This window comes from Helianthus annuus, chromosome 17 (assembly GCF_002127325.2).
Source record: "Helianthus annuus cultivar XRQ/B chromosome 17, HanXRQr2.0-SUNRISE, whole genome shotgun sequence".
NCBI lineage: Eukaryota > Viridiplantae > Streptophyta > Magnoliopsida > Asterales > Asteraceae > Helianthus > Helianthus annuus.
In genome coordinates, this window is record NC_035449.2 from 180,893,267 (window position 1) to 180,918,334 (window position 25,068).

The window sequence follows — 25,068 nt, forward strand, 5'->3', positions numbered from 1 at the left end:
TACTTTTGATTTCCAGCAATCTGTGCCGACTTTGTTGTTATAATATAGTTTGTTTGCTCTTGATATCTTGTTCTTAACAGTTTGTTAAGGGCTTAAAGCCTTAAACGGATTAGAGTTTAAAATTTAAGCTCATTTAACAAACGAGGTAACCCGAATTTCATACACCAAGTTTGATTAGTCTTGTAAACTTGAATGGATCTTATTATATATATGAATATAACAATATTTATATAACGCGGTACAAATATTTATTTACTTAGTATCGTATTATATAAATATCATTAAGTGTATACAAGTAGTAAGACACGTTCATTTACAAGACTAATCAAACTTGGTGTATAAAATCAGGCTTCCGTATATGTTAATTGAGCTCAAATTCAAACTCTTAATTCTTTTAAATTCTATTGGATTTGAGCCCGACTTTAACAAGCTTCCATGGAGTTACATATCGACCCAAATATTGTATCCATTATAACAAAGTGGTAAAATGTATGAACTTTTAAAACCGTTATTAGTTATAGTTTAAAAAGACACAACTTAGACTAGGCGTTGTGACTTAACGCCCTTAGCCACATCATCTTGTTAAAGCCCCAAACACTGTGTCGGGGCTAGTTAAAGTGGGGCATTAACCAAGGGGGAGCCATGCCCTTATTGCAACTATGGGGCCACCAAAAATCAACCAATCACATTTCTTTCTTATTTTTTTTTTAATTTTAGTTAAACTACAATATGGTAGCTAAAGAGTGGGTTAGTTAAAGCCATTATGCACGTGACAATGACAAAGTATTATGTTTAACAAGAACACATTTATTTATACTATTTTAAATTAAAATGTCGGTGCATTTTACTTAGATAGCCCCTCCTTTATTTTGGCTTATACATGTATGGCCTACGCCTACTTTTGTTTTGTCATATTCGTCAAAATGCATGGCTTCAGATCCATTGGCTTTGGACCAAAGCAGTTCTACGTACAAATAATTTATAATCTTAAGACATTTTCTTTTTTTCCTCTCCTACTTTGAGCAAATTTCACTATTGGTCCCTTGCTTTTGGTTTTATCAAATTGCATTTTTAGTCCCTTGCCTTTCTAACCCAAACTTTCACCACACTACAATATTAGTCTATTGGCTTTGCTATCCTCAAGGTTTAGTCGCTAAAATTTTTAATGTTCAACTTTATCCCGTTATCATGCATAATATACGTATTTGACCTATTGTATTCTTTAATGATTTCCGTTCACTGATTTTTTTTTAAAGAACTAATTTGTATAAATTCGAATTAATTTACATTTTGGTTCAACCGTACATTGAGTGAACTAAGTACGTTGAAACATGCACTTTCATATGGTTTGCACATGAGATACCGCTTGAACTAATCCATTTGGTGTTTGCGACGTGTCCACGGCGAATCGCTTACGGGTCGTATTATGAAAATTGAAATTTATGTATCAGTATAAATTCGAGTTTGTCTACATTTCGACATAAACTTTTTTAGGGAAGCAAGTCAGGTCAAATATAATATGTTTTTTGCTTACTTTATGTGCGTTTCCATTTCTACGTTTTGACCTCACCGCAACCCGCTAGGGGTAAACTTTATGCCCTTGATATGAATATGTCTTTCGATTACACGTGTTAGTTTTCCCTTGATACACGTTTTACGATTTTTTATACGTTTCCAATGTATGGTGAGGTCACATATAAATATAAATATGATATACTTTACATTTGTATCCAGCACCAATGCTATTGAGTTAAATTGGATATGTCAGAACGTACGTTTTCATATATTTAACACATCACATAACGCTTCGACTAACGTTCGATATTTGCAATGTACCCGCGCCATAACGCGCACGGGTCTAATTAGTAGTATATTCTTAAAAGAGAAAACTTTGACCAATTATTTGCCTACATCTCATAGCGATACTTGCCATATCCAACCTATCTGTTGAAAAGCATAACTTGCCCATAAGTTACTTTTTGTAGATAATATAAAGTTTTCCATCCATGGGTCGGATCCAATGTATAATAAGGACTAATGATAAAAAAGACCACAAAAAATACAATTTAACTTTGAAGAAAAATATTACTTTAACTAGTATTATCGTCCGCCGCAATGTTGCGGAGGATTCATTAGTTATATATCATGTTAGATGAAAGGCACATGTTTCTCACGCTGCGATGACCATGTCAAACAGGAAAAAAAATAGATGAAAAAACGTTGAACCCCACACGCACGTTGCGGCGTGTTAAGTCGGAAATTTAGAACGACACGTTAAACGGAGAATTTATGAAAGATGAAAAGTATATAAGAGACTAAAGTTGAAAGTAAAAAAGTGTTGAGATTAAATTGTAAAAGATGAAAAGCTTTGGGTTGAAAGTAAAAAAATTAAAGGGGTTAAATTGTAAAAGATGAAAACTTTTGAATTAGAAGTGAAAAATCAAATTAATCAAATGGATTAAAATAACAAAGATTGAAACTTTAGAGTTAAAAAAGAAATCAATTAAACAAAAGAGATAAATAGATTTAGTTAAATTGATATTTAATATTAGTATTATTATTAAATTATTTGGTGAGAAATTATCAGAGAATAACACGTGTCCAAAAAGGATTTTTGTTTATTAGTATAGAAAAATTTATCAGTGGTAGAACTGCGATAAATCATCATAAAGTTATCTATTTTCATAATCAAATAGGTTTTACTCATGTTTGTCTTAACAAAAACACTGACTTTAAATTACATATAGAAAATAACAAATTTGCATTTATTTCAATATTGAACAAGGAGAACAAGATTGATACCCAAATCTTTAACTAGTTATGACCGACCTTAAGTAACTCTACTAAGATTTGTATAAATATAAATGTAATTAATTTGGATTATTCTAAATTTATAAAGAAGATATACATATGTGCATGTGTGGATTTTACAATTGTCTCGCCGACTTAACTCATAAAGTAATGACACGTGTGAAAGAATATTCGATAATTCAGATCGAATATACCTTCTTACGTTATCAATACCGTCATACTACGGTGTATTTCCTTCTAAGTTTCTCATCAGAAATGCATTCAAACCTTGTTCTATCAACTGTCCATCATTGGATTCATTACCATCTTAGAGAAGTGCACTATCCATAGCTAAATAGCAACCAAGAATCACCTAAAACCAATCACCCACTTTTGTATGAATCAAACCCATTTCAATAATGATCCACTCATCAAACCAACCAAAACCCATTTGTATATTGTCTTTTTTAACTTACCATAATCCTAAAAATTCCATACCCCTCATCCATACACTATTTCATTCCACTCCTCTATATTCTTGAAAAAAAAAAGAAATAAAATCAATAAAAACTCTCTCTCTCCCATTTAAAAAGTTGATGGATGTGTGGGGATGCATGTCTCATAAGATGACATAAACAACACCAACTCATGACTCATGATTCTTTATAAGTGCAAACACCCCCTCATATTGGCTCAATCTCATAGTTCTATCTCTTGTACACTCTTTTAATCATCTTGAATTTGTGTTACCGAAAAGACTCAATCTTTCGGTCAAGAGAAAGAATGGAAAGAAAGTTTGAACAAGGCTTAGGTGGTTCTCATCATCATCATCCATGTGTAGAGATAGATATGGAGATTCATAAGGTTGAGACGCCACCAAAGAGAAGCAGTTTTCAAAAGATAAAGAATAGGCTCAAAGAAACTTTCTTTCCTGATGACCCTCTTAGGCAGTTCAAAGGGCAATCTAGTAAGCGAAAATGGCTACTTGGTTTTCAATACATTTTTCCTATACTTCAATGGGGTCCTCATTACAACCTTAATCTACTCAAATCTGATGTTGTTTCTGGTCTAACAATTGCTAGTTTAGCCATTCCTCAGGTAAATCTTTGTTTTTTTTCTTTCGGTTTATTCTATATATCGTTTTCGATCAAGAAAACAACTCGAATAAAACATGTGTTTTGGATTTTCTGATATTAATCCCTTTTGGTTTTATGTTGTTTTTCAGGGTATAAGCTATGCAAAGCTTGCCAATCTCCCTCCTATTGTTGGTCTATGTAATTATTTCTCTTCTTTCATTGGCAGGATTATATTCTTTTTGAATCATTTTTTGGTGAAAATGCCAAAAAGGACACTATACTTTACATGAATAAATAGTTTCCAATTGTGAAATGAGTGCAACAAGAATCTTTGCACCATCATATAAAACATAATGTTCTTTTTGCATTTTCATAAAATAAGATTGTTTGTTTACAACTAAAAATTAGTAGAGTGACATAAGTATGTTATATCTTTTTTGTCTTACTCATACGTATAACATAATATTGTACACTATGTTATGAAGTACAATCATATAACGCGTACAGAAAAGTAAGACTGTATGGTTGAAATAAAAGTAAAAACAAACAAAAGTGTGTCGTAAAACAAAATGTAAATAGTTATAGATATTTATGAATGTAATACATTTTTTTGTTAAATAATGTAGATTCAAGCTTTGTGCCACCACTAGTGTATGCTGTGTTAGGGAGCTCAAGAGATCTAGCAGTTGGACCAGTGTCAATAGCATCACTATTGATGGGGTCAATGCTAAGACAAGAAGTGTCACCAACCCAAGACCCTCTTTTGTTTCTTCAATTGGCCTTCACTTCTACCTTCTTTGCTGGCCTCTTTCAAGCCTCTCTTGGGTTTCTAAGGTCTATTCCTCTCATAAAAGCTTTTATATATATAAATAATAATAATAATAATAATAATAATAATAATAGTAATAATAACAATAACAATAATAATAGTAACAACAACAACAATAATACTTGTGATTAACACTTAAACTCATAATCAACTATCATCTTTGACCATGTAATTGACTAACTAGACTAGATAAAATATGTTAATTTTTTTCAGAAATGAGAAAGTGACATGTTTGTAAATAAATGAAGTCAACCATCATCATTGACTATGAATCTAGTGAGGTTACATCAAGTATATTAATCTGGTTTCAATAGCTAGGGTGACCATTGATGGTCAAATAAAGTCAATGGTCACTATTGACCATGGATTGTGACTATTGAAATTCGGGTTGTATGAGGTGGTGTTCACCGCATCATATGACTCATATGACCTGTTTAACTTAACTGACTCATGAATGATGAATAACTGATGCAACCACTGACAAAAGTGGTATGGCCCGTATGATCATTTTCCGCTCTATCATATGGCATGTATGATTTGACAAGCTTTGGTATGCCGTATGCATACTTAATCTGACATCATAAGGCCCGTATGATACGACAAACACGCTGATGTACAAATTTTGGATGGTGTCTCGTTAGCATCACTCTTAGCTGTGAATTGACTATTGAAAGCAGATCCAATATGTTAAGTTAATTTCAGTGGTCACAAAATCCAACCATTGAAGTTAGGTCAATATGTTGATGTATATTTAATGAAATTTTTTTATTGTAAGATAGGTCATTTAGTGGTCAAATGAAAGTCTGCAGGGGGGGTGATGTTGACTTCTCTATGTGTAAAACATTCTATGGGCCATATACCCATAAGGGGACCAACACCTTTTTCTAATAAATGTATGGATGTTAATGCTAGATGTACAAACCATTAAAACATGAATGTGATGTTGTGTATAGGCTTGGGTTCATTATTGACTTCTTGTCAAAGGCTACACTTATTGGATTCATGGCTGGGGCTGCAATCATTGTATCACTTCAACAATTGAAAGCTCTTCTTGGCATCACACATTTCACTAAAGAAATGGGTTTGGTTCCTGTTATGTCCTCTATCTTTCACAACACTAAAGAGGTATTTTCTTTATTAATTTTATATTATTTTAACATTTAAACTAATCGTTACAAGGACTATAAACAAACCAAATAAACATAAACATAGGTTAGTTGTGTTTTAACTCGTTAAGAAACGTACATAAAATGAATAATATTTATTTAAATAATAGTCTATCATAAAAAAATTATTGAAGTTAGAGTAATTATAATTTTTATTTTTTTATATAGTAGTCCTTTAGTTATATACATATGCATACATATTATTAGTTTTTTTTTTATGTAGTAGTCCTTTAGTTTATATAAAATTTTGTTCACCTTCGTTCGTTTAGTATATAAATGACAATCAACGAACTTTTTGGCAAAACAATTCACAAACGTTAGCTAAACGTTCAATTTGTTTATAACAGGATTATTACAATATCATAGAAAGGGCCAGTCGTATGACGCTAAAAATAGCCAACGCGTCGTTGTTTTGGATATGGCTATACGCGATTTTGTACTCATTTTTATAATGTGTTTATTGTATTTTAATTTTCGGGTGCAGTGGTCGTGGCAAACGATCTTGATGGGGTTTTGTTTTCTCGTATTCCTGCTTGTGACGAGACACATTGTAAGTACTTATGTGTGTTTTTAACTGTTTATATTGCTAATACTTATAACTTGTAGTTTTATACCAATTAAGTCCATAACGCGTCGTTAACTTCATAATAATAGTCGTAAATTAAATAATTCATAACTCACTTTAAGTCTTACATACAAGAGTAGATAAAATCAATGTTTTGAAAACCAGATCAACCAACAAGTCTAACTTGTTATTTGTTAAATCGTTGATACTCGATACTCTTATTTAACATAATATAACATGAATAACATAACATGATACAACGTCGGTTTTGAGACAGAATCAATCCGACCCTGTTTTTAATAACTAAAATATAGTAACAAAAGAACAAGAACACCTGGGACAACAACTCACGAGGGTCCAAAAACTCATGTCACAAGGAATGTTGGTACGAAGGATAATATTCCAAGCATATAACAACAAAAATGACCACCTTTGTGTTGTGGCAATTGATTGTGTTTGTACGAAACAAAATCCCTTTTGTAATATATAATTTTAGATTTCATGCTTATTTTTTTTTTAATTATATCCACATGCACACGAACCAATTAGTTTGGTATTTATCTCATAATTTTTTTTTAAATAAATAAAAAGTTAGTTTCAGAATCTTTTACAAATTATTGAAATGCTTTTATTTATTTATTTTGTAAGAATAATATCCAAGCATATAACAACAAAAATGACCACCTTTGTGGCAGTTGATTGTTGCCTTCACATGTAAGGTTTCATCACTCGTAGTAATCGATATTGCCTGACTACTACTATTCACACACGTTTAATTGTGGAGTTCCCGTCTTATCAACAATGTGTACGAGCAAAACGCGTTTGTGGTTTTTCGCCTGACTCCCATTAGCATACCTAGGCTTGTAGGATGGGGTGCGTCTGCAGTCCTGCACCCCATGTTTTTTTTTAATTTTCTTTAGTGTATTTGCAATTTAATCTCAAGCGACCCTCAAGAAATTTTAACATCGACCCTCATGAAATTTTGAAACTGGCACATGAATTTTGATACCAATTCTAAAAATATAAGTTAAGATCTTAAAATCACACAAATATAATTGTATAAACCTATTATAAACTAACAAAAAAAAATATAAGACAATTCCACATTTTGCATAACTAAATAAATAAGCCCATATTAAACTAAATTCATTAACCATTAAACCCAAATACCCAATAACCTTTTTAAAACCTTTTAGCATTTTAGTCCACCCATTTTTTAAAATTAAAAGATTAACCTGATAAATATAGAGTGACATTTTTTTTATTAAGCACCTCCACACATAAGTAGAGGTGTACAAATCGGTTTTTTTTTTAAAGGTCCGGTTTTTAACCGAACCGGTTTTTTATCCAATACAAAAACCGGTTTTTTTAATAACCGGTATCAGTTACTAGCCGGTTTTCAAGTCCAAAACAGTAACCGGTGTAACTGGTTGGGATCGGTTTTTAACCGGTTTTTGCCAAAAAAAACGGTTTTAACTGGTTTTTTTTAAACCGGTTTCGGTTATTAACCGTTTTTTCAGATCAAGAATAGTAACCGGTCACAAACAGCCAGTTCGGTTTAGTTCTAAAACTGGTTTTAAAAAATTTAAAACCGGTTTCGGTTTTTTTCCGGTTACGGTTCTAAAACCGGTTTTTTTGTACACCTCAACCCACAAGTCGACTTTTCAAACTAAAAACAGAATCGACGATTCTGCCAAGATACCCACGGCTGCAGTGCATGGATCAATTTTGGGCTCAAACCAAACCATTTGTTTTTGGGTCTTTAAAAAGCGTTTGATTTCACATTTTCGGTTTTCAAGATGGGTTCAGTTCGGTTTTGGTATTTTCGGCTTTGCAACTTAGGTTTGAAAAAATTTGGGCCGAAAATTTTGGTTTTATTTTTTAAGTGACCCGAACCGAAAAAAAAAATCAAATAAACGACCACACTCAAAAATTTCGACCCACGTTAAAAGAATCTTGAATCCGCCACTGATGACTGGTATTTTACCTTTACTAAATATTGTTGTTAATGTATGCAGAGCATTAAAAAACCAAAGCTATTTTGGATATCAGCAGGAGCACCTCTGCTTTCAGTGGTCCTCTCTACCATCATTATTTTTGTTTCCAAAGCACAACACCATGGCATTTCTGTGGTAAATATTTAATAAATTTTTTATTTACTTTAAATTTAATTAAGAGTAAATTACGATTTTGACCCCTGTAGTTATATCACTTTTACCCTTTTAGCTTAAAATTTTTTTTTTAACATCTAAGCCTCCAACGTCTTTTTTTCTAACCTTTTTGGCCCCTAACGTCTTTTTTTCTAACCCTTTTGGCCCCTAACATTTAATGGATAGGGTTAGTGTTAGGGGCCAAAAGGGTTAGAAAAAAAGACGTTGAGGGCTCAGATGTAAAAAATTCTTTTTTGGGTTAAAACGGTAAAAGTGATATAACCAGAGGGGCCAAAATCGTAATTTACTCTTTAAGTCGTTAATTACTGTTTTCGTCCCTGTAGTTTGTCAAAAATCACTATTTCAGTCCATTAGTTTAAAAATTGTGATTTCAGTCCCTGTGGTTTCACTTTTGTAACCATTTCAGTCCATCTCGTAACCATTTCAGTCCCTGTACTTAATAGAATAATGGACTGAAATGGTTACGAAAGTGAAACCACAGGGACTGAAATGGTTACGAAAGTGAAACCACAGGGACTGAAATCGTAATTTTTAAACTAATGGACTGAAATAGTGATTTTTGACAAACCACAGGGACGAAAACAGTAATTAACTCTAATTGTAATTTCAAATCTAATTAATATATTATTTTATGTGTTAATTAATAGATTGGAAAATTAGAACAAGGATTAAATCCACCTTCATGGAACATGTTGCATTTTCATGGAAGTCATATTGGTTTAGTCTTGAAAACTGGTCTTGTAACTGGCATCATTTCCCTCACTGTAAGTGTACAACTTGCAATGCATAACTTACAAGCTCATTTTTTTAAAAGGGTATTTTTGTCTTTTTACATAGGAAGGGATTGCTGTAGGAAGAACATTTGCTGCCTTGAAGAATTACCAAGTTGATGGTAACAAAGAAATGATTGCAATTGGAGTCATGAATGTTGTTGGTTCTACCACTTCATGCTATGTCACTACCGGTAAAGTAGTTAACGATTTCGTGCATTAAAGACTTGTACCGTACATCTTGCGTTACTAATGGATTTTTAAAGGGCTAAAAAAAGATAGCGGGTGAACCAGTTTTGATTTTTTTTTTTTTTTTCTAAAACAATTCATATCAACTCGAGTCTATTTTGGTCAGAACCTGTTTTAACCCGTTACTTGTTCCAACCCAACCTGTCCGTTTTGCTAGGCTAAGTACAATTTATACGTAAAACTTAGTATAATTTAGACGTGCCCGACCCATTTGACCTGTTACTGACCCAACGCAACCCGTCCAATTTTCAGGCATAGTACAATTTAGACGTGAAACGTGGTACAGTTTAGGCGTGTCTGGCCCATTTGACCAGTTACCTGACCCGACCCGACCCAACCCAACCCGTCCATTTTTTCAGGCTTAGTACAATTTAGACTTGCCTCACCCATTTGACCCGTTACCTAACCCAACGCAACCTGTCCATTTTTTTTAGGACTACTACAATTTAGACATGCCCGGCCCATTTGACCCGTTACCTAACCCAACCCAAGCCATCCATTTTTTCAGGCTTAGTATACAACTTAGACATGAAACCTAGACGTGCCCGAACCGTTTTGACCCAACAACAATTTACTTATTTTATATATTACACAACCGAAACCGACATGCCCATTTGAAACCCTGATGTGATTAACTATACATCTTGAATCTTTACTTGTGTTCTAACAACCAGCTGATCATCGTCACAGGTGCATTTTCACGGTCAGCTGTGAACCACAACGCAGGAGCCAAAACAGCAGTCTCCAACATCATCATGGCTGTGACGGTTATGGTCACACTTCTGTTCTTGATGCCATTGTTTCGGTATACACCCAACCTAGTATTGGGTGCAATCATTGTCACTGCGGTCATTGGCCTTGTCGACATCCCAGCGGCGTACCAAATATGGAAAGTCGATAAATTCGACTTCGTTGTTATGTTATGTGCTTTCTTTGGTGTTATCTTTATATCGGTCCAAGAAGGACTCGCGCTTGCTGTAAGTGTTCTTTTTAAACCACGAAAATAGCCTTGTTGACCAAGAAAATTAAAAAAATAGCCGTAAACGTTTTTTTTTTCTTTTTAAATGAGTTCTTCCAATGAAAACTTGCCACGTGTCACAAAGAAATGGATATGTGCACCAAGTGGCACAGGACATAAAGTATTGTGTACCAATCAGCGCACGACATTCAATCTTGTGCGTTGCAAACAAATGTCATCACATCCCCCCCCCCCCCCCACCAACTAAAAATTTGGTGAAGATTATCCATACTTCGCGCCATAGAACATAAATCAATGAGAGTTTGACACGTGTGAAGCAATGGTGTAGCTTAGTTTGGGTCTGAGGAGGAACAACCCCCCCCCCCCACCACCACCACCACCACTAAAAATTCAAGATCCGCCACTGGTGTCAAACCACCAATAGTTTTCGTTAAAACATTTTATTTTAATCGGAAAAATTTAAAGATAACTGTTTTGTCAATTTTCTTGGTCAAAAAGTTGTTTATGTGATTTTTATAAAATCTTTAAAAAGAAGTGAAATATATATTTTTTTGTACTTTTTTTAGGTGGGAATTTCTATATTCAAGATGGTATTGCAGATGACAAGACCTAAAACAGTGGTGTTGGGAAACATACCTGGTACTGACATATTTAGAAACAAACATCAGTACAAGGATGCTGTCTCAATCCCAGGTTTCTTGATTTTAAGTATCCAGGCTCCCATCAGTTTTGCCAACTCTAATTATCTCAATGAAAGGTAATTCATCTTCATTTTATTACCTTTCACTTGTTAAGTTTGTATTTTTGTTTTATAAATAAATATCTTTACATCAACAATATTAAAGACTGAATTTCCGGCACTACATGAACCCAACACAAAATCCGTGGGTTTGGGCTTAGTCTAAACAGGTTGGGCCAGTTTCGAGTCGAACCTCCAAACACGTTTAGCTAAACAGGTCGGGTTTGGGTCGACACGGCAGGTTGACCTGTTTAACCTTTTTATTTTTTGCATAGTTTAAAATATGTGTTTTGTGTCATAACTTAAACCGGCTGTGTTATAAATTAAAAGTGTTTTTTATTAAAAATAGTATTATATTCTTTTTGGCAAGATAACAAATTACAAACAAATGGTAGGTAAACAGGCAACAAGCTGCGCCGCAACCACTTTTGAATTAAAAGTTAAATAGAGAAATAAACTTTAGCAATGTTATAGTTTAAACGTAATTATTTTATACGTGTTTGAATTTTAAGGACGAAGATTTGTTTTTACCAAAAAAAAAAGACTAGAAGTTATGTGTTCTTGTGCTTGCCAAGTGAAATTCTTTTTTTCTTTTTTTTTAATTGTTTCTTGAAGGATTTTGAGGTGGATACTAGATTATGAGGAGGAAGAAGCAGCCAAAAGTCATTCTGATCTCAGATTTGTAATTCTAGATCTTGCTGGTAACTCCTAAACTTCACTTACATAAAAATAAATAAATAAATAAATAAATAAGCCAAAGGGTGACGATTTTGAGCTCTTGCGAGTAAATGGGTCGATTTGAGTCGTACTTTATTTTTAACGGGACAAGCTGGGTCGAAAATCAACCAGATTGTATATATTTAACCTCCTAAATTTCGTTATTAGAAAAATTCAAATTACTATTATAATTTATAACAACATAGTTGTTGGTAGTTATAACTAACTATATTTAACATATTATTTATTTATAAAAAAAAATAAAAATAGATGAAAAAGTGTGTACGAGTTAATACGACTCAACGCAAACTAAAAAACCACGATTTTGATATGCTACCTTACTCGTTCGACCCCTCCGTGTCACCAAATTTGAAAAACAAAATAAATACATAACATATTAGTCATTTAGTTGTGTGAAGCATTTAGATGGTTCAAAGATGTTAATATCTAAAAGAATGTTTTCTTCTTGTGTAATATTCAGCTGTAAGTGCCATTGATGCTAATGGTGTGGCGTTTTTCCAAGAACTCAGGAGGGTATTGGAGAAGAAGGGTGTTGAGGCAAGTTCTATGCAACATTTTAATTACTTCTTTTTAAATATTTATTTATACTACAAACATTATTCTACTAGTTGCGAGAACCGTATGAACGCTTCTACCTATTTATTTAATTGTACTAAAGCATATTGTACTCGAAAGTGTTTTAAAATTTGTCATTTTAAACATATTACAGCTTGTATTGGTGAATCCGGTCGGGGAAGTGATAGAGAAACTGCAAAAGGCGGATGGGACAAATGATCTTTTGCAACCGAATAATCTTTACTTGACGGTTGGAGAAGCCGTATCGTCACTACTTTCATCGATGAAGGTAGGGTCGTCAAGCCATGGTTAAACGAAAAAATTATGAAGGTTGGGTGTTTCAGTTGTAAAATGTAGTATGATGGGGGGAAAAGATGCAAGTATTGCAATCTAAAGCAAAGATTTAGATTCTTGGTATTTAGGTTGTATCTAGGGTTTGTTAGGAACCAAATATTGTTTTAAGGTTCCTAAAAGGACATGTGAAGCATTTACAATGTAATGTTTCGCTGACTTATGTCGTGTTTTGTTAATGCACTTTAGCTGCTTGAGAGTCGCCTTTATATTTTTGACAACCTTAGTCAGATTTAGTTCAATACGGTTCAAAACTCTTGGACTCGTGAGACATAGCGATTTGCGTGGTTCACAATGGTTCCATTGGTCTGATTAATCGGTGACGGGAGTATGGTGCAGACTATGATATGACATATGTGGGTCAGAAACCGTTGTGGTTACCACAGTTGGGCGGGTTTGGAGTTACTGCAGTTGGACGTCTATTAGAGAGATAGGTTGAGACCGGTTATTCAAGCTGGCTAGAAACGGTTCAATTTAAGGGTTGAAAACGTCCAGTCCACGGGATGGTTCACGTTGGTTCAATCCAAGGGTCACAACTGTTCGGTTTATTACGATAGTTAGTTCAAACTTCGAAGGGCTGCCACCTTTCGGAACCATCATGAAGTCATTGGTGTTAACCCCACTTTCTCCACTTCCAAGCAAACCATTTAGCGACAGCAAACGAGTGGTCGATGTGTAATCTCTCGAGTGAATACGATATTAGTAATTAACAAGAATCCATCACTTAACACCTTTGTTGTCACATACAACATTTAGTGACTGAACAAGACTGCTAAACATTCATGTTAGGATCCGAATATGATTTCAAATCCTCGATAACTCAATAGTAACTCGCGCCATGATATGCACAGGATTCGATTAAACAGTACGGGTAAATTTGCTTTAAGAACAGAGTACTCATCTTGAGCAATGACAGACAAAGATCGTTGTATAATACTTATACCCGAGCCCCTATTTTATACTCTACATATGTGAGAGTATAACATTTTCAATTATGTATTTAAAAAAAAAAAAAAAAAAAAAAAACCTTTTCCAGTATTTACCGCTATGTGGTTAGTAAGTCAATGTTCATCTCTGAGTTATATAAAATTGTATAAAATTTATAGTTACTGATGCTTCCTTTGATAGAGTGAATATCCAACAAAAGCCGACATCAAGAACGTCCATAGCACCTACAAACGATTGAAAAAATCATTCAAACGACCCATAACAAAACAAGTGGATGGAATAATTTTTGTTATTAACTTGTGATAGATAAGTACTGAACGATCGAAATTACTTACTGTATTAATTGCCTGCCAACGTTCGAGTCTCTTGATTCTCGATTGCATATCTTCAATCACACCTTCGACAGGTGAACCAACCTCCCTACTAGGTGATGATTCGGAAGATGTGCTACTACCCTGTTTATTCCAAAAAATATATATATTTAATATCAACAATATACTTTTACAAAATTACAAAGCTCTAATTCAAGACATAGCGTGATAAAAAGAATAAAAAGGATTTTATGCACCCTTAACTGATATCATAAGTTCTTTATTATTGACTGTAACTTGTATATATTTTTAATAATATTTTATTTAACATTTAATTTGCATTTTTCTCTAATAACTTGTGCTTGTTAGTTTTTTTAAACCAAATACACAGTTTTGTTTTAAAACTAGTTGGATGCCCCGCCCACGTTGCGGGGCGTTAAGCCGAATATTTCTTAGTTTAATAACATGTACGCATGTATTTTAGTTACTTGTGCATACTACTCATAACACGATCTCAAAAAAATTATATCGACTCAACCAATTAAACCAAAACACTGCCATAGTTTTGCTAAAAAAAAAAGATGGCAAGCCTGAGCTGGGGGCAAAATAGTAAATTGTCATAAACAATGAGCGAGTGTCAGGCACCTGCTTCACAAAAAAGTTAGATTGAGTAAACGAAGTAAAATAAAAACTACTATAGTTTTGAAAAAAAAAAAAAACGATGGCAAGACTCCAAATTTTAACTGGGGGCAAAATCATAAGTTTTTAAAAGAGGACAAACTCATAATTTTAAACTGAGGGCAAATTCGTAATTTTTAGCTTGGGGGGAAAACCATTGTTTTGAACGGTGGAAAAATCATAGTTTTGAACTAAGGGCGAAATCATAATTTTTAGCTGGGGACAAAAGAATAAATTTATTTTGAACTGATGGCAAAAACGTAATTTTGAACTGAGGGTGAAATCGTAATTTTTAAAAGGGCCAATTATAATTATATTATATTATACTAACAATAATTAAATTAAAACTAAAAAAGAAAAAAAAAATAGGGCAGCCGCCCATTTAAGCCAATCGACGTCAAGCACTATTACCCTAAATGGGGTTTGTAGATATTGAATATATTGACAAACATTCCAATATAAATTTTAACGAAACCAAGTTGCATTCAAAATAAAGTATTTATTGGCCTCGTAAACGGCAAATAACGAAAACCCAGTGGTAATCTAAAATCTAAATAAGTAATTGTTTTAAAATTAATACATATTCTTGGTTAACATGTTTGTATTAACAAGTTTTTGTATATATACCTGAGATTGGATATTGTCAACAAGTTCTTGTAACCGTGCAGCTTGTTGAGCGTGAATACCGTTTGAATCTCTCTCGGATGCCGGCAATTTTTCCAGCACTATTTCAAGGTAACTCTGAAAACACAAATAAAAAAAAGATAAATAAAACGAATAAAAAAATAAGTAAATGCGTAAATGCTTGAAAAATAAAGAAAATTAAGAAAAATGGGAATACTTTTGTGGTATATGAACCATCTAGCTCAAGCGTTGAACCGGCAGCTATAACAACTTCTTTGTTTGCCCCTTTGATTTGTATATACGGGCCCGGTACGTCGTTTAGATGATCAACTTCTATTAAAAGCTATAAAATACCCATATCTCCAATTAAATTAAAGTAATAATAATTATAATAAAAAAAATAATAATAATAAAAACTCCATCCTGCAACAACAAAAAAATTACCTTTCCATCTTGGTAGATATATGCTGATGCTTCAATGTAAGCTACAGCTTGATACCTATATTTAAAAAACAAACAATTTGAAAATTTTTTAAAGGTTATTGCAGTTCTATACTTAAGTTTGGTTCTGTGTTGAGCATGCCCTTAGATATATATTCCCACAAATAGGGCTGTAAACGAACCGAGCGTTCAGCGAACAGTTCGTGAACCGTTTGGCGGGAAGTTCGTTTATGTTCGTTCCTCGTTTGTTTAATAAACGGACAAACACGAACAAGAAATTTTGCTCGATAAGTTAAACAAACAAACATGAACAGAGGGATGCGTTCGTCCGGTTATGTTCGTGAACATTCGGTAATTAGTTCATTTATGTTCATTTGTGCTTGTCGATTTAAAGGTTTTTTTATGTTATATTTTTATGTTATTGGCTTTAGTTTTTAAAATTTTGTGTTCAGTAAGTGTTCATGAACATGTTTATTTTCTTAATGAACGAACACGAACAAGAAATCTTGTTCGTTAAGCGTTCGTGAACCGTTCATGAACATGTTCATTCCTTAGTGAATGAACACGAACAAGGCCTTGTTCATGTTCGTTTACAGCCCTACCCACAAATATAAAAAAAAAATGTAAACATAAATATGTGATATACCCAAGATTAAGAAGACCGGATACTGTACTGATGCTGATGTCAAAGTCCACCTTGGGTTGAATTATAAAATCCCCTTCTTTTATAGGCTAATATCAAGTAACGAATTTTCAAGAAACCAAAAAATAATATACGAATGAGAAGAAATTTTCAATAAAAAAATAGGCACACGAACCTCGCGTATCAGCAATGCAAACCGGCCCTCGCATATTCGCACCCTCATACAGTCACTTTCGGTTAATTGTCCAGTAGCAGGAATTCCCGAAAGTCTAAGGTAAATATCAATAAAATTCTGAGCCGAGCTGCAGATCTTTGCGGGATCGAGTAACTTCAAGATATCTTGATACGCCACCTGTGAAACAATTAGCATGTTTAATATAAAATTATTATTATAATACTTATAACTTTTTTAATTGAGTAAAATGCCATTTTCGTTCCTGAGGTTTGTCCAGTTTTGCGACTTTCATCCAAAGGTTTGTTTTTCCGCATTTGGATCTAAAAGGTTTGAAATCTTGCCATTTTCATCTGGCTCGTTAACTTCATCCATTTTTCTCCGTTAAGTCGGGTATTTCTGTCTTTTTTGTTAACTTAAAGGGCGATTCGGTCTTTTTCACATTATGTAAAAAAACCGAATACCCCAACCGAATCGCCGTTAAAGTTAACAAAAAAGACGGAAATACCCTAACTTAACAGAGAAAAATGGATGGAGTTAACGAGCTGGATGAAAATGGCAAGATTTTAAACCTTTTAGATCCAGATGCGGAAAAACAAACCTTTGGACGAAAGTCGCAAAACTGGCCAAACCTCAGGGACGAAAATGGCATTTTACTCTTTATAATTTAAATCAAAAGGTATCGTGAGCTTACTTGCGTGTTGCTTTTTAACACAAACAATGAGCTCTCGGGGGAAAGAACTGGATCAAAATCGTTACGTATTTTCAGCTGTACGATAAAAATGATTAATAAGTTTAAGTAAATAGTAACTAAAAGTTGTTTAAATAATTAAATTAAATTAAGACTTGAACTAATAAACTAACATGTGCATGGACAAGATGTGGTTCAATGTGTAGCTGGAACATAGGGAATACAGTTGTCATGATCTCGTTTTGTGACATAAAGCATCCTGCTTTAGTTTTATCTCTTTGAACTCGAGAAATTAAATGCGAATGTACACCTCCAACCTGCATTTTTATACAATAACGGTTAATTTAGATCTAGCGCTTTCATGTTAGACCATGCTCAGTGGCGAAGCTTGACCCGAATGACTGGGGGGGGGGGGGTCGAAAACATATATACCCAAAAAATTTCTATAGAACCGGGGGGGTCGAAAACATATATACCCAAAATTTTCTATAGAATCGGGGGGGTCGAAAACATATATACCCAAAAATTTCTATACGAAAACTACATATATAACACTACTCAACGAAAAGTTCGGGGAGTCGGGTGCCCCCTCCCGCCCCTTCTATACTTCGCCCCTGACCATGCTCAAAGGTGGCAATTTCAACTAGAGGTGCAAACGAGCCGAGCGGCTCGAGAAAAAGCTAGAAACGAGCCGAGCCTTATCGAGCCTGAGCCGAGCTTGAGCCTAAAATAGAGCTCATTTATTTATCGAGCCCGGGCTTGAGCCTGGCATGTGAAGCTCACCAGGCTCATCAAGCCTTAGTGTAATAGTAGTTCTTATTAATGTTTAATATCATTTACCCCTTGTTTAAAGTTGTCTAGTAAACGAGCCTAACCGAGCTTATTTTACCTTGTTACGAACCGAGCCCGAACCTAAAAATAAGCTTGTTTAGTAAACGAGCCCAACCCGAGCTTCACTTATCGAGCTCGCGAGCCTAAACGAGTCTGTTATTTATATTTTTTATTTAATATGTTAATTAATAGATTATAAACGAGCCGAGCTCGAGCCTTGAAAACAAAGCTCGAACCGAGCCAAGCTCAAGCCCTCATAAGTTAATCAAGCTCGGGCTTGGCTTGTTTGCACCCCTAATTTCAACCCATTTACTAGACCCGCCTATTTGTTATCACTAATTATTAACAACAGCAACGAGTAACCCTAGTCAACAGAGTTATGAGATAATCTTACAACAGCAACCCAAAGATCGAGTGACTTTCTGATATTAGGGTGCAAAGCGTAGACACCTTCAATAATCACCTGCGTAAGTAACAACATTAGTTACGAACATATATACGCATTAATTATTAATCAATACATATAGTAATCACTATATAGTATATAGTTATATACCACTCCACAATCTTCATCAACTTCAAGTTCTTTAAATCCACTTCGAGCACCGCTCTCCAAATCGAATACAGGTACTTTTGTTTTTCGACCTCTTCTGATATCACCAATATTCTAAAATAAATACACCGTCAGTATTTCAAGATTTCATTATTTTTTTAATTCATTGAAATTGAGTGACAAGATTCTAATGCAAAATAAAGAGTCAAATAGTCAATCTTTCTTTACCTTTGTGAGTAAAGCTAGATCAAACGATCGAAAATCGTCATACTTAAAATCCTTTAGCTGCTCAGACTTATAATAGCTTTCGAGTGAAATAACTTCACAACCAACGATACTTGCCATTTTACGTGCCAAACTAGTTTTTCCAGACCCACTTGGACCTCCTATAATAATAATAATACCATATCGTGTTAAAATAGTAACTGCATCAATAAACATATATCATATATATAGGCCTGTAAACGAACTGAATGTTCATGAACTGTCCGTGAACTTGTTCGGCGGGAAGTTTGTTTCTTTAATAAAATAAACGAAAATGAACACAACTTTTTGTTCATTTAGTTAAATGAATGAACATGAACACACATTTTGTTTGTTCATTTATGTACGTTTATTTACATTTGCTTATGTTAGTTTCAATGTAAATACATAAGTAATCATATTTATATAAATATTAAACATAAAAGAAGCTTTCTAACTACTTATATAAATATAACTAATTGGTAATTGGGCTTTCTAGTAATAAAAATGAGTTTTCCAATGAAATTTATCATATTTAATCACTAATTTATATAAAAAAAAATACTTTGTGTTCATTTATGTTTAGTCAATCATGTTAATTTATGTTAATCATGTTAATCTCTAACACACACACACACACACACACACATATATATATATAGAGAGAGAGAGAGAGATACCGATCCCGACGATCACTGGCAGCCCCTTGTGCTCTAACAAAGCCTGAAAAATAAACATTTTTTTTATTTTAAAGCTTCCATAAGATATTCCCGTCCAAAATTTTATAAGGCTGACCTGTGTCGCTTGAACGGCAAGAAGCAGTCCTCTATCAAGATCAAAAGAATCGGGCATTGGGGCAAGCTGCAGAGTATCCCTAAAAGAAGAAGGATCTGCATATGCAAGATGAGACGTAACAATACATATGTGTACACATATTACATTTAAGAAAACATACTTTATTTACTTATTATTTACTAAAGAGTTAATTACTGTTTTCGTCCCCGTGGTTTGTCAAAAATCACTATTTCAGTCCATTAGTTTAAAAATTGCGATTTCAGTCCCTGTGGTTTCACTTTCGTAAACATTTCAGTCCACCTCGTAACCATTTCAGTCCTTGTACTTAACAGAATAATGGATTGAAATGATTATGAAAGTGAAACCACAGGGACTGAAATGGTTACGAAAGTGAAAACACAAGGACTAAAATCGCAATTTTAAACTAATGGACTGAAATAGTGATTTTTGACAAACCACAGGGACGAAAACAGTAATTAACTCTTTACTAAAAGATACATATACTTATTTACTAAAAGATACATACCATCAACAACTGAGCCGTCTGATGATATGAACCGCCATGGGGCTAAGACAGGGTCCATTTTCGACTTGGTCGGTGATCGGGTCCACGGTTGAGTTATATCGTCGTCCCGGTTCACGAGATCAGGTCGTATCCGAAGAGGTTTCGGTGCAACAATTGGGGGTTCTCTGTTTATTCCTGACGGTCTGGTGGCCATAGGCGGAGGTGTATTAAGGCGGGGAACACCTGTGATTAAAATAAATTAATTTAAAACAACATAGTAGATGACTAGATTAACATCATCTATATAGTATAAATTAATAACTTTTTGTGCATAGAGGTGTTGTACCTAATGCTTTGGGGGGTTTTCAAAAAACATGATTTTTCACATTTAACCCAAAAGTGTTTGATAAATTACTTTTAATCCAAAACTATTTGTTTTTTTTACTTTTAACCCAAAACTTTTCATCATTTGCAATTTAACCTCACAACATTTTTACTTTCAGCTTTGGTCCCCTATACTTTTCATCTTTCGCAATTTTTTTGTTTTACGTTTCGCTCTAAATTTTGCGACTTAACACGGCGCAACATGCGTGTGTGGTTAAATCGTTTTTACGTTTCATAAAATGCTTCGTGACACGGCGCAACGTGCTTGTGTGGTTCAGCGTTTTTACGTCGTCTTTTTTTCCCGTTTGATAGGTTCGTCGCAATGTGCGGGTCCTGGATCGACTTAATTATTATTTTCTATGTTTTATGTTTCGGTCTAATTTCTTCACATTAACACGCCACAACTTCAGTGTTGGTGGTCGCTAAGTTAAAAAAATAATAATAATAATAATACTTACCTTGGCTGTCAAGAATCATTTCAAGATATGATTTAGTGATCCAAGGGCCGGTGATTCCGAGTCTTGATGCCTCTGCTTCGACCATCTAATAAAAAGAAAATAGATTATGCGTGCATGCTAACAGTGTTGAAAGACAAAAATACCCTTGATACAAAAACATACCTTTCTATCTCTGCCCCTGAGAACTATGTAAGTTTCAGAAAGAGTGTCTATGGTCTCTAGGGATATTGAAAGATCTCCATAAACAATCGCTTTAGATGCCCGTTTATAACTGACAACAACGTTGTACCCCAAAGCCAGCAAACCACCAAGGGTCATTCTTCCAACCTGTTAAAATTTAATTGAGAAACTGGATTTTTAAAAAAAAAAAAAAAAAAGAACCTGCTAGGGCTGCAAACGAACCACCGTTCGGCGGGAAGTTCGTTTGTGTTAGTTCGTTTAAGAAACACGAAAAAGAAATTTTGTTCGTTTAGTTAAATGAACGAACATGAACAGAGGCCGTGTTCCTTCATTTATGTCCGTGAATGTTCGGTAGCATGTTCGTTTGTGTGTGTTCGATAGTTCGTTAATTTTTAAATTTTTATATTTATTTAGATACCTCAAAATTATGACAAATAAAGTATTTAATAAGTATCAGTGTTATATATTCTATTCATGGATGCTTGTATGTGTTCGTTTGCTTTCATTTGTGTTCATTAACATTAGTTTGTGTTTGTTTGTGTTCATGAACGTTCATTTGCATTCGTTACCAAAAGTTAACAAACGAACATGAACAAGTTCAATCCCTAACGAACACGAACAGATAATCTCGTTCGGTAAGTGTTCGTGAACACATATATTTCCTTAACAAACGAACACGAACAAGGTCTTGTTCCTGTTTGTTCGGTTCGTTTGCAGCCCTAGAACTAGCAATATAACTATGTTTACCTCAAACTCAGCTTTTGGCCTAATAATGAAATTTTTGTCGACAATTCTTTGATCACCGAGTGAAAGATAGTATCGGATGCCGCTCTGGCGAACCTTAATCCAGTCATTAACACGCGCCTCTTCACTTGCAGACGGAGGCCTTAAGTACATCTCGATAAAACTGAAAATCGTATTTGTTGACGTTTTAACAAAATCCAAAACATATAAAAAAAAAAGTATAACTAGTTGATGACTGACTTATCGATCTGTGCTTCCTTCTTTGGAAAAGAGTATGCTGATTGTTCACTTTCTGACTGATACAACAGTTGACTTATTAAAACGGTCAACCAATGAAATCAACAAAACAAACAATAAAGAAATAGGCAGACCTCGGTTTTACATTTGAGTTTGTAAATTGAATCTCGAAACGATGCACCAAAACTGTTGTTAATTCTAATCTGCAAAATCAATTTATCAGGAAAATATATAAGATAAAGTTGGAACCTTTAATGTCCTACCTGTGCATGGTGAAGATCCGGTTCGATATGTTTCCGAAATAACGGAAATATGCTATCGATTAAATTGTCCAATGAGCAAGAATCTCCGATATCGTATTGAACTTTAGAAAGTAGACTAAAATGAACCCCACCAACCTGAAATTCATACGAAATTTGTAATTAATATTTTACTTAATTAGTGCAAATTTTGACGATAATAATGAGATCAAAGAAATTACCACTGCAACACGAATATCTAGCAGCGATCGTAGTCTTGCATGGAGAGCATATGTACCATCAACTATAACCTGAAATAATAAAGAACATATGATGTATAACACTATAAATTAAAAATAGGAAAAATTACAAGTTTTGTCCTTTATCTTTATACCACTTTTCAGGCGGTGTCCTTTTAACGAATGTTGACAGGCGGTGTCCTTTACTAGGTTTTTTGTTGCAAGTTTAGTCCTTTACACCCAACCCAGTTAAAAAACCCTGTTAACTGTTGGGTGTAAAGGACTAAACTTGCAACAAAATACCTAGGTAAAGGACTAAACTTGCAACAAAATACCTAGTAAAGGACACCGCCTGTCAACAATTAACAGGGTTTTTTAACTGGGTTGGGTGTAAAGGACTAAATTTGCAACAAAAAACCTAGTAAAGGACACTGCCTGTCAACATTCGTTAAAAAGGACACCGCCTGAAAAGTGGTATAAAGATAAAGGACAAAACTTGTAATTTTTCCTTAAAAATAAAATGGAAAATTGGTATTATGCGTGCTTAGTTGCTCACCACACCAAAAGAAGTACTCTTGATTTCTTTAGTTCCAACGCGTCTTTTTTGTTGGAAGTCAAACACAGGTGTCGATATATCTTTGCCCCTTAACAAGTCCTACGCAAAGAAAAGAGTTTCAGTAATAAAAACGCCAAATAACTTCTTTCGGAACGTTCTAGAACATCTTTTTTAGGAAACCTGAAGATTCTGCACAAGAAGATCAAAATCGATTGAGTTCAAATCATTCCCTTCATCAGCACCGGTACCATAGTTTTCCATCGATATAACACTACAACCAATCACCGATGCCACCTTCTCTGCCAAACTGCACACATCATCGTTCAATCAACGTGCATATTTATATGCATTCCGATTACATTAACGATGAATTTTACTAATTAACATGAAGGGTGTTCTGCGAATCAGGTGGATCACAATTACCTTGTTTTACCGGATCCGCTTGGGCCACCGATGCCTACTGCGACAATACCTTCTTTTTTCGACCGAAGTTCTTGAATTGACTTTACCAACAAATAATAGCCACGGTCGAACGACTACAAAAGATCCAAACCACAAAGTAGTTACTAAAAAAGTTATCAAGTTTCCAACTCTATAAGATCACAAGTGTACAGATCATAACATTAAACACTGCAAATGTCCCACTTAACCACTATCTAAATCAGAAGTTATCGAAATAAATCGCATATCGATTTCCACTAGGTACGACTGATTTCCATCATATGCAGTCAACTACAATTTATACCAGATAAAAGCTATATAACCTTAAAAGCAACTACAATACATACAAAACTCAACTTTTTATGTCTAAAATGGCAATGATTAATTTGTATTTTGTAACATAAATATAACTCAATGTAATGCAAGTATCAAACTTATCCCAATTCCACGAAAGGTCACATTATTATTAACTAATTAGGGGGGTCAAAACTAAACCCCTTTAAATCAAAACCTATAAATTTCTTTATCTGGAACATGAAACGATCATTTCAAGAAACGGTCAATCAGGCAATAAAATCGAGCACCAGCCTCTTAAATCAACCCAATTACCCCAATAATGTAGTGGGTCATGATCCAAACATAAAAAGATCAAAAACTTTCAGTGGGGAATTTCATCGAACACTTGGCATGCACAAAAAAAACCCCCAAAAAAAAAGAAACCCAAATCAACCAACCGCGTGAAGAGGGAGAGATTGGAGAATAGACGGCGACGATGAGGATGTGGAGGGTGTCTGTTGGTAGTAATCGCGGCCACCTTCTTGTAAAACTCGGTGAACTACATCGTCATCCATGGTGATCTTGTTGTGGGTTTTGTCTGTAATTTCTTGGGGTTGCCGGAAAGTAGACAGTTGAATTGAAGAAGACGAAGAGAGAGAGAGAGAGAGAGAGAGAGAGAGGGAATCTGGTGAATAAGATTGTTTATTTTAGTAAAGGTTTTGTGTATACGCATAGACCATGTTTGAGTATGCTACAACTGCCTTTGGTTGATTTGGGATACTTTGATGATGACTGTAAATTGTTTTTGAGTTCACGATTTATAAAAAAATATATATATGGATATTTGTTTGTTATATTTTTATTTTACGTTGAGAGGCGAAACTGTACTTTAGTAGGGATT

General features: G+C 34.2%; 2 protein-coding genes across 2 annotated transcripts; one reads left to right on the plus strand and one right to left on the minus strand.

Annotated features, from left to right (window-relative positions):
* Positions 1 to 3,390: 3,390 nt before the first annotated feature.
* LOC110922698 (probable sulfate transporter 3.3) lies at positions 3,391 to 13,187 on the plus strand. Its single transcript, XM_022166931.2, has 13 exons — positions 3,391 to 3,888; positions 4,016 to 4,064; positions 4,493 to 4,700; positions 5,649 to 5,820; positions 6,346 to 6,411; positions 8,445 to 8,558; positions 9,245 to 9,361; positions 9,435 to 9,561; positions 10,307 to 10,593; positions 11,162 to 11,352; positions 11,950 to 12,035; positions 12,533 to 12,609; positions 12,782 to 13,187. Exons 1-13 carry the CDS (start codon positions 3,574 to 3,576, stop codon positions 12,938 to 12,940), a joined length of 1,968 nt encoding a protein of 655 aa, XP_022022623.1. The 5' UTR covers positions 3,391 to 3,573; the 3' UTR covers positions 12,941 to 13,187.
* A 667-nt stretch (positions 13,188 to 13,854) lies between these two features.
* Positions 13,855 to 24,952, minus strand: LOC110922697. Its single transcript, XM_022166930.2, has 26 exons — positions 24,626 to 24,952; positions 23,874 to 23,986; positions 23,631 to 23,757; positions 23,451 to 23,549; positions 22,898 to 22,966; positions 22,680 to 22,814; positions 22,551 to 22,619; positions 22,420 to 22,475; positions 22,183 to 22,342; positions 21,418 to 21,582; positions 21,256 to 21,340; positions 20,435 to 20,656; positions 19,909 to 20,003; positions 19,794 to 19,836; positions 19,099 to 19,256; positions 18,874 to 18,984; positions 18,712 to 18,780; positions 17,660 to 17,803; positions 17,490 to 17,564; positions 16,799 to 16,975; positions 16,627 to 16,712; positions 15,984 to 16,038; positions 15,757 to 15,882; positions 15,543 to 15,656; positions 14,262 to 14,381; positions 13,855 to 14,150 (listed from the first exon to the last, which is right to left on the minus strand). The coding sequence occupies exons 1-26, from the start codon at positions 24,740 to 24,742 to the stop codon at positions 14,085 to 14,087; spliced, it is 2,856 nt and encodes a 951-aa protein (XP_022022622.1). The 5' UTR covers positions 24,743 to 24,952; the 3' UTR covers positions 13,855 to 14,084.
* Positions 24,953 to 25,068: the final 116 nt, after the last annotated feature.